The sequence below is a fragment of the Phacochoerus africanus genome, chromosome 9 (assembly GCF_016906955.1).
Source record: "Phacochoerus africanus isolate WHEZ1 chromosome 9, ROS_Pafr_v1, whole genome shotgun sequence".
Lineage (NCBI taxonomy): Eukaryota > Metazoa > Chordata > Mammalia > Artiodactyla > Suidae > Phacochoerus > Phacochoerus africanus.
The window spans coordinates 13,408,690-13,436,465 of NC_062552.1; the positions used below are offsets into that span (position 1 = coordinate 13,408,690).

General features: G+C 39.8%; 1 protein-coding gene across 3 annotated transcripts in view; it reads right to left on the reverse strand.

The window, feature by feature from the left end:
• Nucleotides 1-1,706: 1,706 nt before the first annotated feature.
• NUP153 (nucleoporin 153) overlaps nt 1,707-27,776 on the reverse strand; it is a 66,207-nt gene continuing 40,137 nt past the window's right edge. For all 3 annotated transcript variants that reach the window (XM_047794602.1, XM_047794600.1, XM_047794601.1), the window contains 7 exons: nt 24,124-24,741; nt 20,785-20,979; nt 17,303-18,187; nt 13,289-13,645; nt 12,381-12,653; nt 3,696-3,864; nt 1,707-3,066 (listed from right to left, as the gene is read on the reverse strand). In XM_047794602.1, the coding sequence (XP_047650558.1) occupies nt 2,982-3,066; nt 3,696-3,864; nt 12,381-12,653; nt 13,289-13,645; nt 17,303-18,187; nt 20,785-20,979; nt 24,124-24,741 (2,582 nt within the window). In that variant the 3' untranslated portion in view covers nt 1,707-2,981. The remainder of the gene's footprint in view (nt 3,067-3,695; nt 3,865-12,380; nt 12,654-13,288; nt 13,646-17,302; nt 18,188-20,784; nt 20,980-24,123; nt 24,742-27,776) is intronic.

Below are 27,776 nucleotides of genomic sequence, written 5' to 3' on the forward strand. Positions count from 1 at the left end.
CAAGCTAAACCAGGAAGTTTATGGCCTGGTTACATTTTGTTAAAATTAGTTCAACACTTATTTCAAGTAATAAAATCCTAATTTTATGAGCAACTTACAGAGGAATTTGTAATAAATATTAATAGGTAAAGACATTTCAGTTATCTGAATTGTACTTTTTTCCCTTCATGTCCCAAATTGTAAATTACTTAAATCATCCTAGCACTTAAAAGTTCTAGCATTCTCCCAATTGTCCCACGTGCTTATGTAATGATTTTTGGACCCTATCTGGACCCAACAAATGCACGAGTTTTTGATGAAGATGACTCAGAATACACATCTGACAAACCCCATCAAACACTGAGGTACGTTTAGTGAGAACGACTGACCCACTTGTCAACCAAATTATATAAATGTACCTGATTATTCAACCTTCCTGCACACGGCTTTCTTTCCCTCGGAGAGTAGTCAGTTAAAAACAATTCCTCATTGGTCCAGCATGAGAAGTGGGCTTTTACTGTCTTCTTTTCAAAATGTTTCTCCTTCTTCCACAAACAGCACTTGATTTCACTTGTGTGCAGAGCATAAAACCCAAGGCTGCTAGGGGGTCTGCAGCCTGAGCCAGTCCAGTAAAGAGATGCTGCTGCTGAGCTGAAGTAGGGAGAGGTTTGCAGGTGGAGTTGCCACAATGAATGTGTAGTCTACAGCTGAGAGTTAAAGCAGTCAGATGGAAAAAAACAGGTCCCAAGTCCCAAATACAAGTCTAGTCCTACAGATCTCCGTTCTGGGGGCCAGAGATTTCATTTTTTAAGACAAGCCACCCTGAGTATGGTTTTCAGTCACCTGCTTAGAAACAAATTACTGGCAGTTCCTGCTGTGGTACAGTGGGTTAATCATCCAGCTTAGTCTCTGCAGAGGCACGAAGGTTCGATCTCTGACCAAGCGCAGTGAATTAAGGATCCAGAGTTGCTGAAGCTGTGGTGTAGGCTGCAGCTCGGGCTCAGATGTGATCCCTCTCCCAGGAACTTTCACATGAAGCAGGTGCAACCGAAAAAGGTGGGGAAAAAAAAATTACTAAATAAAATGCAGTATTTCTAGCACATTTGAAATGAAATCTTCCCAGAAAAAAAATCTTCCCCAGAGTAGAGAGTCATCCATGTGAGCCTAAAGGATGGGTAAAAATGAACAAACCTGCTACAACTCAGTTAGGCATTTTCTCAGCATCAACACCGCACAGGTTTCCGGCTTGCTTCTCGCATTTGTCATCATCTTTTGTCCCCAAATAATGCACATTTGTCCACATCAAATGTGTATTATTTAATGAGGTGAGAATTATAAACACAAAATCTCTACTCTGAAACCAGCATTTGCTGATGGTCTACAATATTTTCAATGAGAGAAATCATTCCCCTGGAAACCCACACAGAAAAAGCTCTTAAACATTTTAAAGTTCTGACTAGACTCAACCATAAGTTCAATAAAATAAAAGTCACCACAGAATACATTCAAATTGAAAAATAAAATTATCAAATGCTGTCCCAAGAGCTCTTGCAAAGGCCACAGAAAAGATATCTGGTTTTAAAAAAAAATTTTGGTAAAAGAACCCAAAAGAAACTCCACAAAACGACCACCAAAGTTTTTGTGGGCTGCTTTGGGCAAGTTCTCCAAGAATGTGATCAATAAACACTGTCGAGTCATCTGTCAATGAAGATACAAGTACAAACAGAAACAGTTGCTTGTGTTTATTTTCAACTTTTAAAAAGGTTTGTCAATTTGTGTGCAAAGTAGGTGTGGTTCCTAGCACCAGACAAAAAGAAAGGTACCTTGAGACACTTCCCCTCCGAATCACGTCAACGTGTTCTTTGGAATCTCTCTTCCGACCACTGTTAACCTTTATAAAAAGGTTCTCTTCTACTAACACTTGACCTTCACTATGAGTTAACACTAGAACAAAAAGTATTTCATAATTTTTTATTGATGGCATTTATCCCATGGTTTAACATGTTAATTATACTGTAATAAACATGGCTTTAATATTAAACTTTTCCTTATTATCCAAAGTCACCACAGTCCATTTCAGTAAATATAAAAATATATGCTTAATACTTTGTACAATACTGGTTTTTGGTCCAAACAAAACTGGATCAGAAAAGCCAATAAATTCACTTTAAGAATCCCCAATTTTTTTTTTAAAGATTTCCAAATGGATTTAGGCAACTTTGAATAATGGGATTTACATAATAAAATCTGAGACAAGACTAAACAAACAACAAAAAAATTTTCTAACACAAAATTAAAATTTCAAGTTCACAGATTTATGTTATGCCAAAAAAGTACAGAAACAAAATTGTATTTACACAAGTTTCATAATAAAATAATGAAAAAGGCAAGACAGGTGATAGTCGGAAGAATGACAATATAGAAATAGCATATAATTATTAAATGGAGAACGAACTAGATCTAAGAAGTCCTTAGCATGGACCATTCTTTAATCAGGATTCCTCTATCAGAAATTTTAGTGCACGATACACCCAACTCACTCATTTCACACATACACCAGCACAAACTCATCAGAGAAATCATTCATTTCAAAATTCTCTAATCTATACAGAATTCCTCAGATATAATTACAATTTCAATGCGTTGTATAAACGCGTATCAACGCACGTGGTGGTGCAGATGAAGAGGTTCTATACAAAGCCATTCTCCGAGCAGACTCAATTCCTGGGTTCGGCCAGCCTAAGCCAAATCAGCGAATAATTTTACTGGATCATAAAATATTTTTGCTGAAGAGTCAGTCACCAGTCTTAGCTATTATTTTTTAAAAAGGGGGGGTAGGAGAGGTGAGGTTGGGGCTTCTATAAAGAAAAACGGAGGAAAATTCCAAAATTAAAGAAGTCCTTAGGCAGATCTAACTTCAGATGACCCAGCACATAGTACAATCCAGTATCTGAAAGCAGGGCACCAGCTGTTGTTAAAATGGTGTACAATCACCGTGACCTTTATTTCCTGCGTCTTACAGCAGTCTTTATCTTGCGACCAGAGAGTGAAGTTCCCGAAGAAGAGAATATGTTTTTCCCATTTGACCTGTGAAAAATAAAAACTTTATAATGTGACATGATGCTCAGATAAAATTCTCCAATCATAAATTTTTTTTTGTCTTTTTGTCTTTTTGTCTTATTGTTGTTGTTGCTATTTCTTGGGCCGCTCCCGCGGCATATGGAGGTTCCCAGGCTAGGGGTTGAAACGGAGCTGTAGCCACCGGCCTACGCCAGAGCCACAGCAACGCAGGATCCGAGCCGCGTCTGCAAGCTACACCACAGCTCACGGCAACGCCGGATCGTTAACCCACTGAGCAAGGGCAGGGACCGAACCCGCAACCTCATGGTTCCTAGTCGGATTCGTTACCCACTGCGCCACGACGGGAACTCCCAATCATAAAATTAATGTGACCAGTGATGGGGGGCATCATCAAAGCAAACCCATTTAGTTACACCTCACACCCTCCAACACCAACACACACACACAGATTGTTTTGTTTTGTTAAGGCTAGATCCTCTCACATTGTAATGTGGTAAACTGATGAAGAACAAACCTGATTTTACCTCAACTATCCGGCACCATGATGACGCTAAAAACAACACACAAACACACACACCTTCATGCACACATAGGCACTCTGTTAAATTCTCCATTTCCACAGAAAGTCCTCTTACCCCACAGTAAACGCCCCTGGAGACTGGTTAAATGGAAAGCCCCCTGAGCCCGAGGGCTGGGCTGAGGCTGCAGGTATGCTGGGATTTGCACCAAATGTGAACACTCCTGATGGATTGTTGTTTGTGAAGTTGAAATTTGTAGTGCTGCTACCGAACTGGAAAACGGAACCTACAACAGTTGAAGCAGAAAAACTTTATTAAGGTAAAAACGATGGTTTTTCTAGTAATGATTCTGACCCTTCATGTACAAAAACATGTAAACGTTTTTTTAAACTCTCTTATGGTCACTTGAAGAAAACAAAGACTTTCCTCCACTGACACAGTACATACCTGACACCCTCCGCAACAAGTCACCCAACTTACCCAACACCCAGACGAAAAGGGCAGAGCCGACTTTTGGTTAAAGACAGCAGAATCAACAAACACATTTAGCTCTAGCTTCTTCAAAAATTATGTTAAAATAACAGTAAAGGGATTTTTACAAAGATAGGGAGAGAGGGGCCAACAGCAAAAAAAAAAAAAAAAAAAAAAAAAGCTGAAAGGCTGGCTGGGGCCAAACACTAAACTAGCAGCAAGGGGAAGCACACAAGTCATTCCATGTACACTAAGGGTACCCAAAAGGTTTAGGTTCCAGCTACGCCTGGAAGTGAGAACAAAAGAACAGCTAAAAGGAAAAAAAAAAAAAGGAAGGATGGCAGAATATCTGTTTAAGAAGCATAACCCAGACCAATCCTCCCCAAAACCAAATGGGATGCTAATTCTCCCCTACTTAGCAGAAGACAGAAGTTCAGCCTCTGGAGAGGCCTCTGGACTGGGGGTTCACCACACATAAAAGCAAGGATACCATACTGAAAATACCAAGATTGAGAGTAGGTTGGAACAACGCATACTGGCAATCAGGAGTATATAAACCCTTCAGGCAGGACTGGAAGAATCTTCTCTGGGGAATCTGAGAGTCTAAAAGGAAAGACCTAAAGAGTATATCAGGAGTATATAAACCCTTCAGGCAGGACTGGAAGAATCTTCTCTGGGGAATCTGAGAGTCTAAAAGGAAAGACCTAAAGACACTATCAACCAGTTCTTTGCAAGCAAATAGGCCAGTTAGATAAACCTACAATGAAATTCAAGATCTGTAAGCCTTACCCATGTTCAAAGAATTATGAAATGGTATTTCCGTGTCCTATACTCAACAAAATTATACATAGAGTGGTAGAAAATATTTGTAAGCCATTTATCTGATAAAGGGCTGATATCCAAAAATATAAGGAATTCCTACAACTCAAGACCATAAAAGCAAACAAAAGAATCCCTCAACCCACCAAATAATCCAATTAAAAAACGGGCAAAGAACTTGAATAGACATTTCTCCAAAGACGGCATACAGGTACATGAAAAGATGCTCAACCTCACTAATCTTAAGGGAGAAATGCTAATCCAGACCATCAAGAGATATTAATTACCTCACACCTCTCAGAAAGCCTATTATTAAAAAACCGAGAATAAGTGTTGGCAAGGATGTGGAGAAAAGGGATCGCTTGGGAAGTTGGTAGGAATGTAAAGTGGTGGAACCACCACAGAAAACAGGACGGAAGTTCCACAAAAAGTTAAAGACAGGACTACCACATGACCTGGCAATCCCATTCTAGGTATTAAGATACTTGGACTCTCTCACACACTGCAGCATTATTCACAATGGTCAAGAGGTAAAAACAACCTCAATGTCCACAGACGGAAGCACAGATAAAGAAAATGGTATACATACACAGAATGGAATATTATTAATCTTGTAATATGGGAAAACTGGAGGACATACATTATGCTAAGTCAAACAAGTCAGTCACAGAAGAACAATACTGCATCATTTCACTCATATGACGTATTGAAAGTAACCAAACCCACAAACTAAGACTGGCTGCCGCAAGGGAGGGGGTGGGGGTAGGAAGAAATGAGGAGTTGCTATTTAATAGGTACCAAGTCTCAGTTATGTAAGATGCCCACCTCCCAGAGCTCTGCTGCCCAGCACTGTGCCTAGAGTTAACAATACTGCACTGAACACTTAATCTGGTGAAAGGGTAGACAGATCTCATGTTAAACATTCTTACTACAATCTAAAAAACCCTAAATGCTGGAGTTCCCAATGTGGTGCAATGGTTAACGAATCTGACTAGGAACCATGAGGTTGCGGGTTTGATCCCTGGCCTTGCTCAGTGGGTTATCCTTGCTCAGGATCCTGGCGTTGCCGTGAGCTGTGGTGTAGGTCTCAGACGCGGCTCACATCCTGCGTTGCTGTGGCTCTGGCATAGGCCAGTGGCTACAGCTCCGATTCGACCCCTAGCCTGGGAACCTCCATATGCCATGGGAGCAGCCCTAGAAAAAGGTAAAAAGACAAAAAAAAAAAGTAAACCAATAAAAAATAAATAAAATAAAAAACCCTAAACACTAGTTTTGAGGAAAATATTTCATAAGAAACACTAAGACCAAAACAATAATAAAGAAATGCAATTTGGAGAAAACTAAGCAAAAGCTCTAAGAGAAAAACAAACAAAAAACAAACTGCATCACTGATACCCTCAAGAGATCAATAGGTAACTCTTTTTTTGATCTTTTTAGGGCCACATGTGTGGCATATGGAAATTCCCAGGCTAGGGGTATCAGAGCTGTAGCTGCTGACCTACAACACAGCCACAGCAAGATGGGATCCGAGCCAAGTCTTCGACTATATACCATAGCTCACGGGAACACTGGATCTTTAACCCACTTGAGCAAGGTCAGGGATGGAACCTGCAACTTCATGGATACTAGTCAGATTTGTTACTGCTGAGCCAGGAGGGGCATTCCCAACAGGTAACACCTCTAAAACAAAAGCTGAAGGATAGATATAAAAAGGAAACATCCACAGAACAAAGAGGACCATTTGGAAATTAAAAAGTACAACTAGTGAAAGTAAAATATCAACCAATATGGTAAAAGATAAACTGAAGAAATCTTCCCAGAAAATACAACAAAGACAAAATGTGGGGGAAAAAAAGAACAGGAGTTTAAAAAATATGAGAATGAGACACAAAATCTTCAAAGAAATCATTCAAGAAAATTCCCAAAAATAAATCACACAAAAGGACACACAGCATTCCTAACATATATGGATAAAAATACATCCAAACCAAGGAACATCCTGATAAGTGAGAACACTAGACACAAATGAAAAGATTCTAATTAGATTCCAGGCAGAAATAAAGGTTAAAAAGCAAAAATAAAAGACAGACTTTGAGGACAACTCTGGAAGCCAGAATATCCACAATGGAGAAATACTTTCAAAATTATGAAGCTGATTTCCAATATAAATCTATATTCAATCAAAATCTTACCCACCATGAAGGCCAATGAAGATCCTTCCAGAAATGTTTAAGGTCTCAAACTTTTCTTCCCTAAATCCTTAAGAAATCACTGGAAGATGTACTCTCTCAAAACAAGGAAATAAGACCAGCAAACAGATTCCTGTAAGAGGAAGCTAAAAGGAATCTGCATTAAAGTAGTTAATAAGAGACCCCCAAGACCAGTTAGACAGCAAACTGAGAAAGTTTGGTGGGAGAAGAGGGTTAAAAGATATGTGAAGGCCATTATTACCCTGATTCTCAGACAACACAAAGATATCAAAAAAAGAAAATTACAGGCTAACATCATTGATGAACATAGATGTAAAAATCCTCAACAAAATATTAGCACGCCAAATCCAACAATACATTAAAAGGATCATCCATCATGATAACCAAGAGCGTAAGAATTTTTCAATACATACAAATCAATGTGATTCATCACATTAACAAATTTAAGAATAAAAATCATATGATCATCTGAAATAGATGCAGGAAAAGCTTCTGACAAAATTCAATGCCTATTTATGATAAAAACTCTCCAGAAAGTGGGCACGGAGGGAACATACCTCAACATAATAAAGGCCATATATGACAAGTCCATAGCTAACAACATCCTGCTCTACTGAAAGCACTTCCTCTAAGATTAGGAACAAGACAAGAATGTCAACTCTCACCATTTTTATTCAACATAGTTTTGGAAGTTCTAGTCATAGCAATCAAGACAAGAAAAAGAAATAAAAATAAATACTGTTTGCAGATGATATGATGCTATACACAGAGAATCCTTAAAGATGCCACCAGAAAACTACTAGAGTTCATTGATGAATTCAGCCAAGTTGCAAGATACAAAATTAATATATAGAAATCTGTTGCATTTCTACACACTATGACACTGAGAAATTAAGGAAAAAATCCCATTTATACTTACACCAAAAAGAATAAAATACCTAGGAATTAGCCTTCCCAAGGAAGTAGGTAAAAGACCTGTACTCAGAAAACTGTAAGACACTGATGAAAGAAACTGAAGGTTAAGACAAAGAGATGGAAAGATATACTGTGTTCATAGACTGGAACAACTAATATTGTTAAAATGACTCAACAGATTCAATACAATGCCTATCAAAATGCCAAGGGCATTTTTTACACAACTAGAACAAACAATTTTAATATTTGTATGGAAATACAAAAACCCCAAATAGCCAAAACAATATTGAGAAAGAACAGAGCTGGAGGAATCATGCTCCCTGACTTTGGACAATACTACAGAGCTAAAGTTATCAAAACAATACGGTATTGGTACAAAAAGACACAAAGACCAATGGAACAGATAGAGAGCCGAGAAATAAACCTACACACTTATGGATAATTAATCTACAACAAAGGAGGCAATTAATATACAATAGAGAAAAACAGTCTCTTCAATAAATGGTGCTAGGAAAACTAGACAGCTACAGGTAAAAGAATGAAATTAGAACATTTTCTCACATCATATACAAAAATAAATTCAAAATAGATAAAAGACCTAAAAAACCAACCTACTAAATGGGAGAAAATATTTGCTAATGATACGACCAATAAGTGGTTAATATCCAAAATATATAAACAGCTTATACAACTCAACATCCAAAAAATAACCCAGTTAAAAAATGGGCAGAATAGAGTTCAGGCTGTGGCACAACAGAATCAGCAGCATCTCTGCAGTGCCAGGACACAAATTTGATCCACAGCTGGCACAGTGGGATAAAGGATCTGGCATTGCTACAACTGCAATGTAGGTCAAAGCTGTAGCTCAAATCTGATCCCTGGCCCAGGAACTCCATATGCTGCAGAGAAGCCAAAAAAAGAAAAAAAAAAGGTGGGGGGCGGAGGGCAGAAGACATGGACAGACATATACCCAAAGAAGAAATACAGGCATATGAACAGATGCTCAACATTGTTAATCATCAGAGACATGCAAATTAAAATCACAATGAGATTGATAAGACTTGGAGGGTATTATGTTAAATGAAATAAATCAGAGAAATATTTTGACATCATTTACATGTGGAATCTAAAAAATACAATGAACTAGTGAATATAACTAGTAAAACTCACATGTATCAAGAACAAACTAGTGGCTACCAGTGGGGAGAAAGGTGGGGGGAGCCAAGACAGGGATCGGCGATTAAGAGATAAAAACTATTCTGTATAAAATAAGCTAAAAAAATATACTGTACAACACAATGAATATAGCCAGTATTTTACAATAACTGTAAATGGACTATAACCTTCAAAAATTGTGAGTCATGGAGTTCCTATTGTGGCTCAGTGGTAATGAACCCAACTAGTATCCATCAGGATGCAGATTCAATCCCTGGCCTTGATCAGTGGTTTAAGGATCCAGCACTGCCATGAGCTGTGGTGTAGGTCCCGGCTGTGGCATAGACTGGCAGTTGCAGCTCCAATTCAACCCCTAGCCTGGGAACGTCCATATGCTGTGGGTGCGGCCCTGAAAAAAAAAAGCAAAAAATATTAAAAAATCTTTTTAAAACTGCATCACTACTGTACACTTGTAACTTATATAATATTGTACATCAATGATATATATCATTTAAAAAGTAAAACATGGAGTTCCCGTCATGGCTCAGTGGTTAATGAATCCGACTAGGAACCATGAAGTTGCAAGTTCGATCTCTGGCCTCGCTCAGTGGGTTAATGATCTGGTGTTGCCATGAGCTGTGGTGTAGGTTGCAGATGCGGCTTGGATCCGGCATGGCTGTGGCTCTGGTGTAGGCCAGTGGCTACAGCTCCAATTAGACCCCTAGCCTGGGAACCTCCATATGCCGCAGGTGCAGCCCTAAAAAAGACCAAAAAAAAATTTTTTTTAATAAAAAAAATAAAAACCAATCTAAAATCTTAAAAGAAAAAATGATGTAAGCTATTTCAGATACAAAAAAGTAGCCAAAGGAGTTCCCGTCGTGGCACAGTGGTTAACGAATCCGACTAGGAACCATGAGGTTGTGGGTTCGATCCCTGGCCTTGCTCAGTGGGTTGAGGATCCGGCGTTGCCATGAGCTGTGGGGTAGGCTGCAGACTCGGCTCGGATCCCATGTTGCTGTGGCTGTGGTATAGGCCAGCAGCTACAGCTCCGATTAGACCCCTGGCCTGGGAACCTCCATATGTCACTGGAGCAGCCCTAGAAAAGACAAAAAAAAAAAGTAGCCAAAGTATTTAAAAATATTGAGAAGCTATCTATACAAATGGGAGAAGACAATAGCAAAGAGAAGGAATCACTGATGCTAAAGAAAACAAAATTCTGTATAGGAAAGAAAATCACAGTACATCATATAACATTTGCATACTCAGCATACTGATCAACCATCTATTAGGACTGAGGGCACTGTTTACCTATGTGAAAGAAAGCTAAACTCCAATTCCATATTGGGGGGGGGGTAATCAATAAATCCCCAAAGTCCCAGTTAAAGTGGTTAACATGTCACAAAAACAGGAGAAATTTTGCTCCATGTACTAACTGACAAAATACTACTAAATACAGAATACATAAAGAACTCCTACAAATCATTAGGCAAAAGCAAAACAACCTATTAGAAACATGACACAAAAAAATTATAAAGAGAATTCAAAAAAATGAAATTGCGTAGAATACAAACATGAGAATCCTCATATAAATAATGTTGGTAGGATGTGAACTGACACAATCCATCAGGAAAAGTTTGTATTGGAGTCCCCTGGTGGCACAGCAGGTTAAGGATCCAGCATTGTCACTGCTGGAGTGCAAGTTCAATCCCCGGCCTGGGAACTTCTGCATGCCACAGATGTGGCCAAAAACAAAGTCTGCATTATTTTTTGAGGTATCAGATGTCTATCTTTCAATCTGTAATCCCTTTCCTGGGTATGAACCTTAGAAAAACATGCCTATGTGTCCCAGGGCACATTTACAAGAACGTGCAGAGTTGCATTTCCTAATAGCTGAGAACCACTCAGTCATCAACAGTACATGGAGAAACTGTGGTATACAGTGATTTACGCTATAGCAATGAAAAAACAAACTATAAGCGATAACACAAATGAACCTTACAAATAAGACAAAGTAAAAGAAGCAAGAATCGAAAGATTGAATACAGTTAAGATTCCATTTATACAGTTAAAAATCAGACAAAATTCTATTTTCCAGAGATGCTTATATCTGTAGTTTACCTTAAACAAAACCCAAGAAAACTGATTACCACAAAAGTCAAGACAGCATCCGTGTGGCTCACAGCATCAGAGAATGTGAACAGAAAGGGGTAAGAAGGGGCTCCTGGGTGGTAGCTACACAAGTGTTTGCTTTATTCAGCATTACACTGTTCATTTATGTTTCTGGCTCCTCTATATGAGATTACATTTCACAAAGACAAAACAGCTGCAGCTCTGATTCGACCCTTAGCCCAGTAACTCCCTTTAACCACAAGAGCAGCCTTAAAAAGTATACACAATGCAACTTATTACAAGGAAGTAACATCATTATAATACAACGTGACCAGCCATATAAAAAAAGCCACAGGAATGTTTATGCATATCCAGTGAAGAGGCTAGCTGGTATCATCAAATAGCAAGTGTCACAAGAGTTCCTGTCATAGCCCAGCAGAAACGAAACCAACTAGGAACCATGAGGTTTCGGGTTCAATCCCTGGTCCTTGCTCAGTGGGTTAAGGATCTAGTGTTGCTGTGGCTGTGTCTGTGGTGCAGGCCGGCAGCTGTAGCTCTGATTCAACCCCTAGCCTGGGAACCTCCATATGCTGCAAGTATGGCCCAAAAAAGCAAAAAAAAAAAAAAAAAAGACAAAGTGTCCTGAACAGAAAAAGACAAATACTGTATGGTATCAGTTATGTGTGGAATCTAAAAAATACAACAAACTAGGGATTACTGGGGGGCTGGGAGGAGAGGTGGGATACCTCAGCTGGACTGCCCTAGGAGAGAGGACTAGGGCTGGGGTATAACCCTCCAAGGTAAATTCAAGCATAAAAAGGATCAGAAAGTACAGTTCAAATTTAGGCTAGAGTGCCCAAAAATTACAATGAGGGGAAATGGAACTGACTGAATCCAGTATCTAAATCAAACAGTAAGAAATAACTACATTTTAATCGAACACTTAAATACCTTAAAAGTGCTTAACTGTGTGAAAGTTGGGAATTATTTATAGGTAAATCTAAACATACATGTCTCTATTCTGTCACGAAAGATGATTTAAAGAAAAGGATATGCATGGTTTCAAAGTTCACAGAAAATAATTAAAGTATGGATATAAACTACATCACAACAACATACTTACTGGAATTAGAAGCCGTTCCAGAGCCAAATGCAGACTGACTAGGCTGCTGTCCAAACACAGGAGGCTGGCTGCTGCTCGACACTGTCCCAAAAGTAGGTGGTGCAGGCTGAGAACCAGTAGAAAATAATGCTGCTGAAGATGCTATAGATCCAAAGCCTGGGGGATTAGGCTGGCTAGCACCTTGACTTTGACCAAATGTTGGGGTCTGGTTAGCACCAAACGCTGGACTGGCAGATGGTGCTGAAGGTCCAGTGCCAAAGACAAAGGAGGATCCTAGAGGTGCAGAGAAATTCTTCAGTCAGCATGACAGCTAAAATGAGAGAATCCTCAAGAAATCTCTGTAAACTGAAAAGCAAACTTCAAGCTTCTTTTCAGACTCTTACCTTGCTGAACAAATCTCATCAATGGCAAGTGTTGAATAGAACACAATTCTCGCTACCATTATTTAGCAAAATCACATAGAATCCACATCAACAAAAACTTCTATTAACAAGACTCCTATTTTGGCAGCCAAAAACTTTTAGGTAGAGAGGTTTATGTAAGAAGACAACTGATCTTCCATCAGAAATTTAACACATTGCAGAAATTAACTCATGTTGTGATTATGCATAATGAGGACTAATGCCTAATAAAATAATCTTCAGTGTCTGGCTATTTACAATTTAACATTTCAAAAAGAACACTTGAAAAAACTAAAGATTACACTCCTAATGAGATTAGAAAAATTTCTTCCAAGAGTTAATTACATTAAATTTGAACACAAAATGTAACTGTGAATAATTACAACATTGCCAGTAGAGATGACCTAAAGGCAGCCGTGCTCTTTTGGGGTATTATTTGCTAAGAGTTAATCTACTTTATAATTAAAGCCAATTCAACTGCAACATTTTCGTTTTTGTTAAACGTACCTGCAGAGCTTGATGTGGTTGTAGCTCCAAAGGTGAAACCAGAGGTTGCAGTATTATTACTGCTGGGTCCAGGACCAAAGACAAATGGGGTGACAGCTGTACCCGTGCTGGACGTGGTTGCTGGTTTGCTCTCTTGAGAAAACAGCAAAGACTGGGATGTACTGGATTCGGCCGAGTTACCAAAGGCAGAGCTGCTCACAGGATTGCTGGCCTGTCCAAACACAAAGGCAGCCACAGGTGCACTGGAGGACGTGGTGGAACTACCAAAAATGCCTCCCCCAGCTGAAGTGGCTGGTGTACTTGAATTGGAAGAATTATTGTTCAAGAAACTAAAAACTGACTTTGCTGCACCTTGATCTGTAAGACAGAAATTAAGAAACAAACAAAAATCTTTTAAGAACAAGTAATACCAGAAAGCATTTTTTTCCTACCCTAAAATCAAAGAGTCCTTTAGAAAACAGAATCATTGAAGTTTTTTATATAGATGTGTTTATCACATGGACATCTGTTCTATTTTATGGCTTATGGATTATGTCTCACATAGCAAAACCTTCAACATTCAGACTAATAAAAATACAAAATATTCCCTAAATCCAAATCTAACTGGATACTGTGTTTGGAGAGCAAATTCAAAGATTAGGAGATAGCCATACCTTTATAAATTTGATTTTATAATTTAAGTTTGCTGGATTATAACTTCAATTCAACTGAAGGGTAGCCAATTTTCTCTGCAGCCTTTTTTTTTCCCCCCTGTGGCCATGCCTGCAACATGTGCAAGCTCCCAGGCCAAGGATTCAACCCAAGCAGCTACAGTGACAATGCTGGATCCCCAAGCTGCTGCGCCACAAAAGAATTCCTCTGCAGTCTTTACTGACTAATGTACTCTTTGCTCATTAATTTGTAACTTTATCTTCAAGACACAATAAATTTCCAAATATATGTACCCTCATTTCCTCTACAGTTACTGTTACCAGACTCTCTTAGGTACTGTAGCTTTGTGGTAGGGTTTGATATTACTAGAGCAAACTTGACTGTATGTCTGCCCTTCTCCCCAAAACTTCTTGTACATTTTCCCTTCCTTATGAATTTTTTTTAGGGTCTTTTTTGTCTATTCAGGGCCATACCCAAGGCATATGGAGGTTCCCAGGCTAGGGATCGAATTGGAGCTGTAGCCGCCGGCCTATACCAGAGCCATGGCAATGTGGTATCAGAGCCACAAATGCAACCTACACCATAGCTCACCAAAATGCCGGATCCTTAACCCGCTGAGCGAAGCCAGGGATCAAACCCACGTCCTTGCGGATGCTAGTTGGATTCATTAACCACTGAGCCATGATAGCAACTCTTTCTCTTCCTTATGAATTTTAAAATTATTTTAGCTGGTCAAGCTCCACAAAAATTCCTCTAAGAACTGAAATTAGCGAGTTCCCACTGTGGCTTGGTGGATTAGAATCCAACATGCTATCTGTAAGGATAAGGGTTCAATCCCTGGTCTTACTCAGTGGGTTAAGGATCTGCTGTTGCCACAAGGTGCAACATGGATTGCAGGTGGCTCAAATCTGGTGTTGCCATGGCTATGGGTTTAGGCCTGCTGCTGTGGTTCTGATTTGATCCCCTGGCCTAGGAATTTCCATATGCTGCACATGCAGTCATTTAGAAGAAAAAAAAAAGAGCTGAAAACTATATTGGAGGTGAGATGGAGAGTAATGGATATTCTCATGAAAGAGCAAGTACAAAATTTGTCTTTTATGTTATCTTAATTATTTAACATGTTGCAAGTTCTACTGACATTATAAAATGTTAGAAAATACAAACGGGATATGCTATCCAATTTTGTTGTGGTTTTTTTAGGGCTGCATCAGCGCATATGGAGGTTCCCTGGCTAGCAGTTAAATCGGAGCTGTAGCTGCCCGCCCTTCACCATAGCCACAGCAATCCCAGATCCGAGCCACGTCTGTGACCTACATACCACAGCTCATGGCAATGCTGGATCCTTAACCCACTGAGCAAGGCCAGGGATCGAACCTGCACCCTCATGGATACTAGACAGATTCATTTCCACTGAGCCACAATGGGAACTCCCGCTATCCAATTATTAATCCTTGCTTTGAAGGAAAAATACAGACTTTTTTTTTCCATATGATAACCCTGAATCCAGCTACCTTACTGAAGATTTTTTTTTAACTTATTCCATTAACACTGTCTCATTTCCAATATCATCTACCAGACAGGGCTGGTCAAATTATAGTATAGGCACTTGCATAACTCACAGAAAATAGAGCATGGTAGCTCACTTTCAAGTTGTTTAATAAGAGGTTAAAAATCTTTAAATGGAAACAGTATAGTGATACCAGGAGTACATCTGATTAGACCCTATCTCATTTTTCTTTCTTTCTAAATAATATTGTATAATTTGGTTTTTGTTTTCTTTGAAGGATGTTTTTAAATTTTCAATTAAAAATTTATAGACAAAAACTGCTCACCACCCATGTGGTAAATTCCATACAATGTCTTTTCAGCTTCATTTTTCATTTTCTTGTGTTTCCAATTTATTACTCAAAAATGCCCAAGTTTTGATTCTTTGCTTGTCTGTATGTTGCTCTTATATTTGATAATATTTGGCTGGTGACAGAATTCTAGGGTTAAGACTTTTTAATTTGAGGACACCACTCAACTGTTTTTAGCATCTGATGTTACAAATTACAAGTCTGACCCTAATCCAATAACCTAGTCATCTGCGGCAAACTGCTTTTCAGCATTCAAGACTTTGGCTTTGGTGTCCTAAAATTTCACTAGTCTTTGACCAATCCTTACATCTGGGAAATTTTCTCCTGTCACTTTGTTGTTTCCTCCACATTGTTCTCATCTTCTAAGCACTCCTACTCCAATGGAGCTTGCGGATGGAGCTTAGATCTCCGTTCCTTTGTGCTGTGTTCTGGGAAATACAGTTCACTCATCTGATTATCAGCTATGTTTTCTTCTGCAACTCAGCCCACATATGATTTTATTTCACCAACAATATGTTTTTAAATTTCAAAAATGCTATTTACAGAGTTCCCGTCATGGCTCAGTGGTTAACGAATCTGACTAGGAACCATGAGGTTGCAGGTTCAATCCCTGGCCTTGCTCAGTGGGTTAAGGATCCGGCGTTGCCGTGAGCTGTGGTGTAGGTCGCAGACACGGCTCGGATCCCGAGTTGCTGTGGCTGTGGCGTGGGCCGACAGCTGTAGTTCCAATTAGACCCCTAGCCTGGGAACCTCTGCATGCTGTGGTGCGGCCCTAGAAAAGACAGAAAGACCAAAAAAAAAAAAAAAAAAGCTGTTTACTTTTTTCTTTGACATTTTAGTTTTCATAATATCTATTTCCAAGGGATTTACTTGTTGTTTATGTTCCTTAAGTGCCAGGTGGGAGTTCCCATTTTGGCTCAGCAGAAACAAATTTGACTAGCATCCATGAAGAAGCAGGTTCGATCCCTGGCCTTGTTCAGTGGGTTAAGGATCTAGTGTTGGTTGCCATGAGCTGTGGTGTAGGAGACAGATGTAGCTCGGATCTGGTGTTGCTGTAGCTGTGGCATAGGCCATCGGCTACAGCTTCGATTCGACCCCTAGCCTGGGAACTTCCATATGCGCTGGTGTGGCCCTAAAAGAAAAAAAAAAAAAGAAAATCCAGGTGAAGACTAGCTGTCTCTACCTATTTGTAAATGAAAGCCTTTACATAAATATTTTATTAGTTTCCTGAATAGTGTATGTCAATTGTGATTATAAAATCCCAAACAGAAGGGAGAAAGTCATAGACAAATGTGCAAATACTGCAGGCTTTCTGTTGGAGTTGTATTTTTTAGATAACATCAGAATCATGGGGGTCTGGAGCAAATGAAATGGAAAATCCTTGGCTCCTCCCCAGAGAGTTCTGTTACCGGTACTGTCTCAACTATGTCCAACATAAACTACTCCTTGACCTGCTGCATGTGCCAAGTTATCAAAGACACCTTGTAAAAAATTGTTTAATACTTACCAGCTGTAGTACTGGTTTGCGCTCCAAAAGCAAAAGTTGCCTTTGCTGGCTGGTCAGATTCTTTCTCAGATGGTTTTGCCGTACTGAAACTAAAGGTTGACTTGGAAGAATCTTCATCTTTGGTTTGCTCTGAATTCCCAAAGGAAAACACTGGCTGACACTTTGGCTCTTCAGTGTCCACTTTCTTCCCAAATACCAGAGAAGTAGAAGTGACAGGCTCTTGCTGTTTCTCTTCTGTCCTTCCCAAAACAAACGAGGCAGAGGGCAGGGGGGCAGAGTCCATGCTGCCAAAAGTGAACCCTCCTTTGGTGACAGGTGTTTCTTCTTTTTTTGCTTCTGGTGTCTTACATGTGAAAGGAGCCACTGAGACACTCTTGGTGTCTGTGGTTCCAAAACTGAAGCTGTTCTTGCTCTCAGAGGTCACTTTGGTGTCAGCAGCAAGAGGGGGAGGGTTAATGACACCGGAACAAAAGCTAAAGCCTGCAGAGGAAGATTCAGGCACTTCCTCTTTCTTTTCTTGCTGCCCAAGATTAGACACCCCAAACTGAAATGGAGCTAAAGGAGCTGGATTGCTTAAACCAGAAGAAAGTCCAAACTTAAAATTATTATCATTTTTACTGTCTTTTTTAACTTCTTCAGGCTTAGAATCAGATGAAACTCCAAATTTAAAATCTCCTATTGGTTTAGGAAATTTAAAGCCTTCTTCACTCATGGGGTTTACAGACCCCAAATCTGATGACACACCTATTTTGAAGCCTCCTTGATCTCCAAATTTAAAATTTCCAGTGTTTGTTAAAGTCTGAGAGGGTGCAGAAGAGGATGATGGGATACCGAATTTGAAGGATGAGGTTGCTGGGTTCAAAGATGAGGAAGATGTGCCAAAGCCTTCAAAAATATAAAGGAGACTGAATTAATATTAGCCTCTCAAAATGTAAACCTTGAAAAGTAAAGGGACACAGTGATTGCTCTGCAAAGTACTGGTAAACATGAACCGAACTACCCATACATTCAGTGGGAGAAGCACATCTTGATCTTGACAACCACACTGATGTGCTACTTTTCATCAGAATGGCAGAGATCCAACAAGTTTGATAAAACAGTGTTGGTGACGAGACTAGGAATAATAGACACTTTAGACACTGCAGGTGGATGTGTAAATTAGCACAAAACTTGCAAGAGACAACTTGTCAGTATTTACTCCAAATCACAAACTCATGTACCCTCTGACTCGGCAATTTTACAGCTGAGTCTTTATTTTTATGATAAACTACTAAATACGATATGCAATCCAGACAGCTGTAAATGATGAATGAAAAACAAACTCTGTGCAAGCTTCTTTGTGGTAAAGCCAAGGGTGAAGACAGTGTGGTATACATCCTTTTCTAACAAGGTAGAAAGAAGCAAGAATATGGAGAAGTATATTTGCTTCTAATGTGCATAAAGCAACTCTGAACCAGTTACGTGAAGCTAACAACAAAGAGCTATTACCTTTGATGGGGGGAAGGATGGAAAATGAGCCAATGAGGACAAGAGACAGACATTTCACTGTGAATTCTGTCATAATCTGCTTCTTAAGTCTTGTGAGTAAATGTGTTATTTATAAAAATTAAAAATTTTCACATTAGGAGTTCCCGTCGTGGCACAGTGGTTAATGAATCTGACTAGGAACCATGAGGTTGTGGGTTCAATCCCTGCACTTGCTCAGTGGGTTAAGGATCCGTTGTTGCCGTGAGCTATGGTGTAGGCCAAAGACACGGCTCGGATCCCGTATTGCTGTGGCTCTGGTGTGGGCCAGCAACAACAGCTCCAATTAGACCCCTAGCCTGGGAACCTCCATATGCCGCGGGAGCAGCCCTAGAAAAGGCTAGAAAAAGACCAAAAAAAAAAAATTTTTTTTTTCACTTCAAAGAAGCAGAATTAGGAGTTCCCGTCATGGCTCAGTGGTTAACGAACCCAACTAGCATCCATGAAGTCTCGGGTTCAATCCCTGGCCTGGCCCAGTGGGTAAAGGATCCAGCGTTGCCGTGAGCTGTGGTGTAGGTTGCAGATGCAGCTCAAATTCCATGTTGCTGTGGCTCTAGCGTAGGCTGGTGGCTACAGCTCCAATTGGACCCCTAGCCTGAGAACTTCCATATGGCGCGGGTGCAGCCCTAAAATAAAAAAAAGGCCAGTGGAAACAATATTTTAAAAGACAAAAATACTATTCTGACAAGATCAGTATCTTGGTTTCGGAATGCTTCTTTAGTGGAATACACCAGAAATGAAGCACCTAAATGACCATCTCAACACAGAAATCATTAAACAGTGCCAAGCTACTGATCCGTTACTCTGCTCCCCCACGTATAAATATAGTGACAGCCATTACCTACCTCACTTTCTTTTCCCTAAGAAATTTATTTGAAAAATTATGTCAGAATTTCAGGAGCAACTGGCCACCCACATGGTCTCTAAAATACCTTAAATGATACAGACAGAAAGCTAAAAATCAAGGTGCCAAAGACATCTTAACTAGTTATCACCTCTGTCTCAAAAGGAAGATTTAACGGTATGGTAATTACTGTATTTACAGGCGGGAACATGGGAAAGGGACCTGAGCTAACAGCTACAGAAGGAGCTTTAGCGCTCTGCTAAAACCCAAATGCAGCGTTTTCTTTTTCTTTTTTTTGTCTTTATCTTTTTAGGGCTGTACCCACGGCATATGGTGCTTCCCAGGCTAGGGGTCTAATCGGAGCTATAGCTGCCGGCCTACACCACAGCCACAGCAACACCAGTTCGGAGCCATGTCTGCCATCTACACCACAGCTCACGGCAACGCCAGATCCTTACTTAACCCACTGAACGAGGCCAGAGATCAAACCCACAACCTCATGGTACCCAGTTGGATTCGTTTGAGCTGCACTACAACAGGAACTCCAAATGCAGCGTTTTCTAAGCCAGCTGTACCCCATCAGTCACGCAATTAATTCAGTGGGTACAACCAGCATCTTCCTTCTAAAATGAAAATGAATAGAAAATATACTTATCTTTACTGCTAACCAGCAAATGACTGGTTTTTATAGTAATTTAGAGACAGGAGCTAAGGTCCAGAACAATACCTCTTTTTACATGGACTTTTTTTTTTTTTTTGTCCTTTTAGGGCCTCGTTAAGGGTCAAATTGGAACTGTAGCTGCCAGCCTACTCCTCAGCCATAGCAAGATCCAAGCTGTGTCTGATCTAGATCCAAGCTGTGTCTGTGACCTACACCACAGCTCACAGCAACACCAGATCATAAACCCACTGATCGAGGCCAGGGATCGAACCTGCATCCTCGTGTCCGGCGTCCTCATGGTTATTAGTCTGGTTCGTTAGCACTGAGCCATGGCAGGAACTCCTCATTTTACATGGATTTTCAATAAAGAACAAATCATTTTAAAACCAAAACTGTTTGCCTATATTTCATTTTAAAGTTGTAACATAAAGAAGTGCTTTACTAAGACCTTACCTTTAAACTCAGACTTGGTGCCTGGTTTTGCACTTTCACATGCTATACATTTGGTGGAATCTGCTTTATTCTCCACTAGGCACACATCACAGTTCCAGTTTCCCTCAGGTTTCTTAAACTTGTCCAATCCTAGGGAGCCTCCAGACAACACAGAGACAGGGACAGTGCTGCTACTTGAAGCAGGTACTGAACTTCCTAAAAAATAATGGAGAAATACAGGAAAATTCCTAATTTACATCACGTCAATATCTCAGTGACACCACCAAGTCATAATTTCCATTCTTATTAGAGTTTTTTTATTAAGATAGAGAAAATGCCAGAAGTCTAAACATTACATTGTTAAAAACAATACAGACATCTCAGATTTCTTTTAATCTTATAAATGAGCAACTCACAAACCTTGCACAATGATGAGCTCCCTCTTAACCCCAAGTATGAAGAGCCAGGATTTTTAAAAATCATGCTCATATATCAGAGCCTAAAAGACTCAATTCTCCTTAAGATTCATTATCGAATTTCATTAAACAGCACAGCATTATACAATGTAAGTTCCAAATTGTAGGCAACAGCCTAAAACATAAAATACAGAGCCCAGACCACATTCATTTCAAGATTGCCAAGGACAGGGCTCTGCCTTGAAATGACAATTTTGCATAGAAATGTTCTACTGGCCACTCTGCAATTCAACTCGATACTACTGACTACCGTCCACAGCATTTGTTATAAAGCAGCTATCTAACAGACATGAATTAATAAGCACCATAACGTTCTTAGGTTCTGGGGGTGGAGAGCAAGATGAATAAAATGTTGCTTAACTTCTAAAGGTGCTCATGGTCTAAAAAGGGGGAAGTAAAACAAACATAAATGCACAGTAGCACCATTACGGACAAAGAGTAACACATGATCTAAACAAGAGGACAAAGAGGAAAGGACTACAGGACAGGAGAAGGAGTCACAGAGCTGATATTTACATTTTTAAGCAGAACTAGCAACTGTGGGGGAGAGGCGGCAGCACAGGAAGGATGGCTCAGCGAGGCGCAGGTGCATGAAGAAATAGTGTCGAGAGCGGAGCCATTCATTCTGGTGCCCCCACTTCTCTAAATGTTCTCCAACTGTCGTCACTTTTCCCAGTTACCTGATCTGCCGTTTACTGGTATGTTCTTTTCCATCCTGCCAATAAAATCGTTCCATCTTTGGTCCACTGCCCTTCTCACAAGCTCTCCTCGACTCCGAACATTTTAATCGCCAACAAAACCATCTTCTGATCTGGACCTGCCACCCACTCTTCAGGTTTCCTCCCTGTGCTGTCCTCTTGTCAGTGGTTCCACTATCCCCCTGGTTACCCTGGCTAGATGGCAACTCTTCCCTTACCCTTACACATTCAATACATTTCATTCTTTTTCTGACCCTTCTCCTGCTATTTTGGTTTGAGCTCCCTCACCTCTTGCTTAATAGCCCTGTTTTTTGTTTCTTTTTTTTTTTTTTTTTAGGGTGGCGCTTGTGGCACATGGACGTTCCCAGGCAAGGGGTCGAATTGGAGCTGTAGCTATGGGCCTACACCACAGCCACAGAAACACTGGATCTGAGCCACATCTGTGACCCACCCCGCAGCTTGTGGCAACACCGGATCCTTAACCCACGGAGGGAGGCCAGGGATCAAACCCACATCCTCACGCACACTACGTCAGGTTCTTTTTGTTCCCTTGAAATCCATCCTCTAAAAAGCACCAGTACCATGTGGTTTTTGATTTCCCTCTCTGGTTACTCCTTTAAAAGATTAACTGTTCCAAAGTTTTATTCCTGCTACTCCCTTAAGGTAGCAGAGTTCTGTTTTAGGCTATTTGCTCTGCTCATTCACCTCACCTCTACGCCCATGACTGACCTGAAAATTCTGGACTAAGGCCTCCCGGATCTGTATCTCCAGCCCAGAGGGTCCAGCGTCAGTCAGTGTAACCAAAGGCTTCACACCTATCTGTCAACTTTAGCAGCTTGAAAGCAACCATGTCTCCAACTGCACATTATTCTACAGCCCCCTCTAATCCTTATTTGATTCCATTAGTACACATCACTAGGATTTCGACCTATATAACTGACGTAACTTCCTAATCTGTCCTCTGGTCTCCAAATTTTGTTGTCTTCAAATCTATCCTCCAAAAAGCCACCGAGTGATTTACCAAAATTACAAGTTTGACCAGATCATTTTCTGCTTATATAATGGTGGTTCAGCTAAAGGATGAAGAGGAAGTTTTTTCATATATATATGAGCTTCCTTTGTTTCTGTATAACAATTTCCTGACTCAGTTTTATTCTCCCATCAACTCAATTAATTTTGGTTTCTTGCATGCATCAGGGCTTTCTTTCTTTCTTTTTAAGGGGAGGAGGAAGAATACCAGATGGGAAGAGAAACCTATTTTAGAATAGAGATTCTGAAATCATTCTTGTGGAGAGGTCTAGTAAGAATTAGGAATAAGGCTCACCCCTTGTATTAAGACAGGGGTCTGAGCTATTAACCCAAGAGTTTTCCATCGCAGACACAAAACCACGCATCCATGAATGAGGCAATAAAAATAGGAAGTATAATTCCCAGGATACTCATAACATGTTTTATTTAGTATCCATGTTACTACATATCTATACCAAATAATTATATAAAAGCATTACAAAAACATCAAAAAGTCATTTCCAAATGAATTAAAGATCAATTTAAATCTTCAGTAACTCTTTCAAAATTGAACAGAGAAACAGAACTCAAACCTAATTCCATTTTTCTGGCTGCCTATTTTAAGATCATTGCAATATGTCTGGCACATAGGCAAATATTCAGCCACAGCCTTCTCATAAAGCAATACCATCTACCCTTTAATGAATCTGTCCCAGAAGTGACCACCAGCCATCCTCACCTCTACTTCAAGAAAAAGAGACAAAGTAATATTTCATTCTGCATAAAGGTTTGAGAGAGACTGTCCCATTCTAAGGCCTTTGCATCTATATTAGCCAACTTTGGAAATGATGGTTCCCATTCTAAGGCCTTTGCATCTATATTAGCCAACTTTGGGAATGATGGCGAAGAGCCAAGTTCCTGATAAAAGTGCATACAAAGAAGAGGTCAAAGCAAATGCTGGACTGATTAACACAAAGCCTATCCTAATAGGACATGCAGTTCCAGTTGCGAGCAAGTCATTTTACTCTCAAGACAGTTTAGAAAAATTAATGTACGAGGAAATGCGCATCCTGAAACATCTAAAACATTGAGGTTATTCTTAGCTGTTTTACAGAGAATAAATTAAAATGTTCTATTAAAGTAATGAACAAAATTATTCCAAACAGCCATAAACGTACCTGGTTTCTCAGACATACAGGACACACATTTATTGTCTTCCGCATTATTAGAAACACAGCACACTGGACACTCCCAAGATCCCACTGGCCTTTTGAATTTATCTGTAAATCCTAAGGCACCAGTGGTTACAGTGCAGCTGGAGGAGGAAGCAGCCATGGTTACAGCACTTTCTGAAGCCACTGGCAACGTAAAGACTCGTTTAACACCAGTTCCAGGTTTCGGTGTTTCACAAGCTACACATTTTATCGCTTCAGGTTTATTTTGCACTAAACAAGTATCACAATCCCAAGTTCCTACTGCTGGTTTAAATTTGTCTCCGAAGCCTGTCCCTGGTGAAGAAAGAGTTGGTTTGCCACTTTTACTTGGTGTCCCAGTTCCCAACTGTTTAGCAGTATCTCTTGGTGGCAACTTTGTTGCTTGACAGGCTACACATTTGTTGTCTGCAACTTTGTTCTGGAGTAGACAAGTATCACACTGCCATGATGGCCCAGCCTTTAAACTTTCCCCAAACCCGATTCCACTGGAAGAAGAGCTACTTATTGCTGGTCTTGTATAAACTATTGGGCTTGTGGTGGTAGGCTGAGCAGCAGGAGAATCTGCCTTCGGTGATGTGAAACCTACAATGGGGTGGGAGGGTTGGGGAGAGTGGAGTGGGAGGAGAAAAGTTAGTTAATGTTTTGATCAGAAAGCCTATTACTTATTATAGTTAATAAATATTAATAATATAAATAACTATAGAGTAGTAGCCATTCATAATAAAAATATTATTCTTGGCACAAAACACCTTACTGTAGAGCTATCATAATCTAAGGTGGACTACTTAAGAAGTATTTTTCACCTAGAACTATATTTCTAGTACTAATCATATAATCAGTAAGCAACAGGCCTAGTTAAAAAACCTACAAAAGACATTTTGTTTATAGTAGATCATCTTCCTCTAGTAATCTATTTACTGTAGTATAACTAATTTGAGACTTAATTTGTACTCCTTCCTGACATACACACCATCCACATTTTGCTCCTTGCCTTTCCTGCGGCACTGAACCGCAGCACAGTCACTGCCGTCCTTCCCCTGCCTATGCCAAATGACCTCCGGTATGGAGCATCTTTGAATTTTTTCCAGTCATAATCCACAGTTTCAGTAAAACCAGCTCAACTGTGCAGGTATGATTATTTGAAAGATGTCCCTCCCAAAGTACAACAGAGTAATAAGGATCATTTTTAGTAACATTAAATTCATACAAAGCTTTAAAAGAGTAATGGTTCAATGACAAATACGATTAAAAATCCCAACAGACGTTCCCGTCGTGGCTCAGTGGTTAACGAATCCGACTAGGAAACACGATGTTGCGGGTTCATTCCCTGGCCTTGTTCAGTGGGTTAAGGATCTGGCGTTGCCGTGAGCTGTAGTGTAGGTTGCACATGTGGCTTGGATCCGGCATTGCTGTGGCTCTGGAGCAGGCCAGCGGCTACAGCTCCAACTTGACCCCTAGCCTGGAAACCTCCATATGCCACGGGTGCGGCCCTAGAAAAGACAAAAAGACCAAAAAAAAAAAAAAAATTCCAACAGAGATGTACTAAAATAACCTGGTAAAACCCAGAAATACAAAAATTAGGGTCCGTTTAATACAGTAATTTCTAGGTCCATTCATGTTGCTGCTAATGCCATTATTTCATTCTTCTTTATGGCTGAATAGTAGACCAGAGATTATCATACTAAGTGAAGTTAGACAGTGAGAGACAAACATAATATGCTATCACTTACCTGTGGACTCAAAAAAAAGGATACAAATGAACTTATTTGCAGAAGAGAAACAAGCCCACAGACTTTGAAAAACTTATGGTTACCAAAGGGGACAGATGGGGAGGAGGGAGGTGGGAACTTGGGGTTTGGGATGGAAATGTTCTAAAATTAGGTTGTGACGATGGCTGTGCAACTATAAATATAATAAAATTCACTGTATTAATAAAAAAAGAACTCCATTATAATTATAATGACGGAGCTGAATAAAAATAAAAACGAAAAAATAAAAATTAGGGTCCAGTATCTCCTAATGGAGCACAAGCTCAGGCTAATTCAAACAGATGTCCACACAAAATTACCAAACACTAATTCAAACAAAACTGCGACAGCTTTCCAATAAAAACCCAGAGCCTACCACTTTGTTAGCCATCATAGGTGTATTTAAAGAGTTAAAGTAGGAGTTCCCATTGTGGCTCAGTGGTTAACAAATTGGACTAGGAACCATGAGGTTGCGAGGTTGATCCCTGGCCTTGCTCAGTGGGTTAAGGATCCGGCATTGCCGTGAGCTGTGGTGTAGGTTGCAGATGAGGCTCGGATCCCATGTTGCTGTGGCCCTGGTGTAGGCCAGCAGCTACGGCTCCAATTGGACCCCTAGCCTGGGAACCTCCATATGCTATGGGTATGGCCCTAGAAAAGACAAAAAGAGACCAAAAAAAAAAGTGTGCACACAGAACCATGAACCATGAAATAATAAAAAGACTTTGTGCTATCAAAACCAACATTGTTGACTTGATTAACTCAAACTACACTTTATTTGCACAAATGACCTTTGAATCCTTTACTCTCCACCAATTTTGTTTTCTATATAACAAAAAAACTCAGTGACCCATTTCTCTAACCTTTAGAAGAGGAAAAGAAAACTAGAGGGAAAGTTGATACAGAAGGTTGTTAGAGGTTTTTCTACCGGTACCAAGAAATAATTCAGCCTAAGGGCAAAACAATCCCATATACCTCAATTACTAATAGCGGACAATGATATACTATTTTGTTAATGATTAACCTGGTCACTGAAGCTGGTAAAATTTTAACATAAACCACTTCAGGGTATTCCAGTTTTCTTTCTGCCCACTTCTTCATATTTTCCTAATTTCCCTTCAGAGAGCATTTAACTCCTCCAAATTTCTGCTTTTTTTTTTTTTTAAGTTTAAAAGTGTGAAGGAGTAGACATTATGAATGCAAAGAGTAAACTTTTTTTTGCCTTGGCCATGCCCCTGGCATGCAGAAGTTCCTAGGCTAGGGATCAAACTCATGCCACAGAGTGACAGGAGCCACAGCAGTGACCGTGCCAGATCCTTAACCTGTTGTGCCACCAGGGAATTCCTCAAAGCGTAAACTTTTATGATGATAAATATATGCATTTGATGCTTATTACTGATTGGTTCATCCCAGTATAGGCATTCTAGAGTCCTTCCCGTAACTGTAAAATCGTCTCTATTACTGAGACGTCAATAGGCAAAACACTCATCTATAAAATAAGATACACCAAAAAAACCTCATTCTTCTACACCTTGTTGTACCAGCCAACCTATTAATGAAACTCTTGTTCACTTATACAGAGCACATGTGTTGGATAAATCTAAATTCCTCCTGAGATACTAGATTATCTTATAACTACTTTTATATCCTTACAGGATACATCCCAATTGGAATTATGCTATCCTCTTGGATTTTCCAATTGAAAACTATTTGAGAACTTCTATTCATCACCATCAAAAAAAAAAAAAAAAAACGCACTAGCATTCGTATCTTGTTTCAAGTGAGTACTATAACTATTCTCTATGTATCTATGCTACAATCAGTGTGTTTTCTTTCTACTTAGCTTTGTTTTATATATATATATACCACAAC